Source organism: Austrofundulus limnaeus, unplaced genomic scaffold, assembly GCF_001266775.1.
Source record: "Austrofundulus limnaeus strain Quisiro unplaced genomic scaffold, Austrofundulus_limnaeus-1.0 Scaffold0, whole genome shotgun sequence".
Classification (NCBI taxonomy): Eukaryota; Metazoa; Chordata; class Actinopteri; order Cyprinodontiformes; family Rivulidae; genus Austrofundulus; species Austrofundulus limnaeus.
The window spans coordinates 6,082,426-6,085,539 of record NW_013952402.1 but is presented as its reverse complement, the minus strand read 5'-3'; the positions used below and the strand labels follow the sequence as shown (position 1 = coordinate 6,085,539).

The following is a 3,114-nucleotide window of genomic DNA, read 5'->3' as shown; positions in this document are numbered from 1 at the left end:
GAGGAAGACTGCGCGAGAGCGAGCATCCCTAACTGCCGTTGGTGCTATTTTTAACTGAGCCTCTACACCCCACGGTCCTGAGAYGCTCTCCCACATCCAAAACATGTGCAAATCAGCCGAAAGACGGTCACGCTAATGGCTTAATTTAGTATACAGAACGTTATCGACCATGGCGTGACGAAGTGGGGGCAGCTTTTGTCCTGAACACCTGCTAACCACAAGAAAAACCTCAATGAATGAAGGAGAGGGGGAGGTTAAAGATATTCGTTAGGCAATCAAGGTCAGTTTTTGCTTCAGAAGGAGCTCAGCAATATTTCATCCTGTTTATCAGAGAAAGTGTTTGCGACAGAAAGAGGAACTGAGCATGATAGGGCGTTGGGGGGGTGGGGGCAGAGGAAGTACTAGTTCTTTGTCTCGTCAGATAATGTGAAAGGACTCTGGGAAAAAAAAATCCCGTCTTTTTTTTGGGTTGTTGTCTTCATTATATTTGTTTTCTTCTTTCACTTCCTTCCAGGCTGAGTCACCGCTGGTAAGGAGGAAGGTCTGGAGAGGGAACGCGAGAGGAGGAGGCGTTGGAGGAGGAGAAAAAGAAGAAGAGAAGAAGACAGGGAGATAAGCCACAAACAGGAAGCGAAGTGACACACACACATTTAGAAATACACACCGCTTGTTTGTGCGCGTGTGTGTCTGAGAAAGAGAGAGGCTGCGCGAACTAAAGGGTGAACGGGAACGACAGGAAGGGAGGGAGAGTGACGCGGAGACTGGGAGAGCCGCCCCCCTCCTCCTCCTCCTCCTCCTCCTCTCCTCCTCTCCCTCTCTTTCTCTCCTCTCCTCCCCTCCTCCCCTCTCTCTCTCTCTGTGTTGAGCAGAAGTGTAACGGCATCAGACTCGGCGTGAAGGAACCATGAGCGATGTCACCGTCGTTAGAGAGGGATGGCTCCAGAAAAGGGGTAAGTGTATCCATATCCTCTGCTGTTCCACTGCCCCTCCACTGTGCCTCTCTCTTCTCTCTCCTCCTCTGCCTCTTGTCTAGACTGAGGGCCTCGCTCTGCCTATCCACATGTGCCGGTGGGAGGATGTAAGTGTTTGTGTCTTAGCGTGTGAGTGATCACATGGATGTCTGATCATCTAGCGTGCGACTAAACGTGTTTTTTTTTGTTGTTGTTTTCCTCACAGAATCGTATGTCTCGATTAAAAGCTCGGCTTGCTGTTTGGTTGCTAAGTGTCTATTTGGTTCAGTCAGATTAGGTCTGAAAAAGCTTTGTGCAAGTGCATGCATGGTGTGTGTGTGCAGTTACTGTAGTAACATCTAACAGACCACTAGCTACACTGCTGCTGGGCAGTGTTTTGTCTCGGTAGTCTGTAAAATGAAACTAATTTTGGCTTTTGAAGTGTTTTTTTTAACAGATTTGTGTGCTTGGTTTAGAGGATATTCTAAATGGTGTCACTGAGGGTCATATGCTACGGGTTTGAGGGGACAGCTGAGGTCAAGAGAAGCGGTGACAACACATCCTGTTTACAACCAAATGAGTAAAAAAATTGAAAAAAAAAAACAGTAGTTGTTAAAGGTCACGTGGCAGAAATATAACTTCCCTGTTCTTAGACATTCTCGGCTTAGCATTTCCTCTGTGATTTTGTTGCAAAAGGTGAAAAGTCATGTTTTCAACACTGGCTGAAAACCTTTTGGGCTTTGTTTTGTTATTAATATTTTCTTCATGAATCACAGTGCGCGTCTGCTGCCGGCACTGATTTCTGTCAGGCACAGGGAAAGGTTTATGAGAATAAAATGCATGTGTTTGGGAGTGAGGGGATTTCCAGACTTTGACCAATGAGCATCATCCTCTTGACAATGTGATGGTGTTTAGGAATGTGTAACAGAAACGGTAGAGCAGGAAGTGACATGGCTGCACAACAGACTGTAGATTTCTGGGTAATGTAGGCTCATCCTGCAGCACGGCAGGAGACCTTGCTGCTCCTTGCTGCATGCAGTGAACGAGACAGACACACAAAGAATGCAGTTTGTGTTGCTGAAGTAGAAGGAGGGAGGATGAGGATGAGGAGGAGGGGGGATATTTTGTGTGGCAGCATGCCGGTGTGATCCTCAGTTGTCTGTGCAAATTAGGAGAAACGCATCGCCTTCAGTCACGACGCAGTAATACCAGTGTTTGTCAGTGTGAGCGAGAGGTTAGTGAGCAAAGGAGGGGGCTGGGTGTGTGTGTGTGTCAGGAATATGAAGGTTTGTCTGCATCCTATGCTGAACAGTTGTCTGTATAGACGTATGTGTTTGTGTGTGTGTGATGGGGAGGGGGATGCAGGGTCAGAGTGCTGACTCACTGTCCGGGTCGTGATACAGCAAAGACTGCAGTCTTAGTCATTTTAAAGCCGGTTACTGAAATGAAACAAGAGAGCCCATGAACGATAGTAACACACACACACACATAAACACACAAAATAGCTTCTATATTCAGCTGTATTCCCCCATAAATGTTCACATCTACCTTATAATCGACTGTATTTTGTAACAAAGGGAACAGAAACAAAGAAGCTGAAACATGAAAGGATTAAAATGACTTAAACAACCTGAGAAACTTCATAACAGGCTCTTTTTTATAATTGCCTATAGTTGCCTTGAAGGATTTAATTAAAACAGTCATGCAAACATTATCATTAAAGAGTCTAARTAACTAAAACTGTGTTTATTGTTTAAAGATTGATTAAATAGCTAAGGACAAACTAATGTTTCTGTTTCAGCCTTTTAATCTATATGTAGGTAAATATAAAAAAAAACTAGTAGACTTTACGTTAATATTGTATTTATTCATTTTATTTCAATTTATTTTATTTTCTTTCTGAAGTTTATTTCTGCTGGATGTTAGAAGTTTATTGCAGCACTGATGCTAATATAGCATTTTTTGTAATGATTAGATATAAAACCTCCAAAAAGGATATATTTTCCTGTGGTACACATATAAAATGTTTTGCACCCATCCAAAACTGATAGTTTTTAAATCCTGGTCAGTTTTCCAGACCAGGGGTTCCCAATCTTTTTGTGTACTCCCTGAGCCACTTCATACCACTAGTACCCCCTCAAACTTTATGATGATTCTCCAAAAC

General features: G+C 43.6%; 1 protein-coding gene across 1 annotated transcript in view; it reads left to right on the top strand.

Moving 5' to 3' along the window:
* Positions 1–578: 578 nt before the first annotated feature.
* The window catches only part of akt3a (v-akt murine thymoma viral oncogene homolog 3a), a gene marked incomplete at its 5' end in the record, with an annotated part of 68,738 nt that continues 66,202 nt past the window's right edge, over positions 579–3,114 (top strand). Inside the window, 1 exon segment of the mRNA XM_014032288.1 lies at positions 579–950. Within this exon segment, the coding sequence (XP_013887742.1) occupies positions 905–950 (46 nt within the window).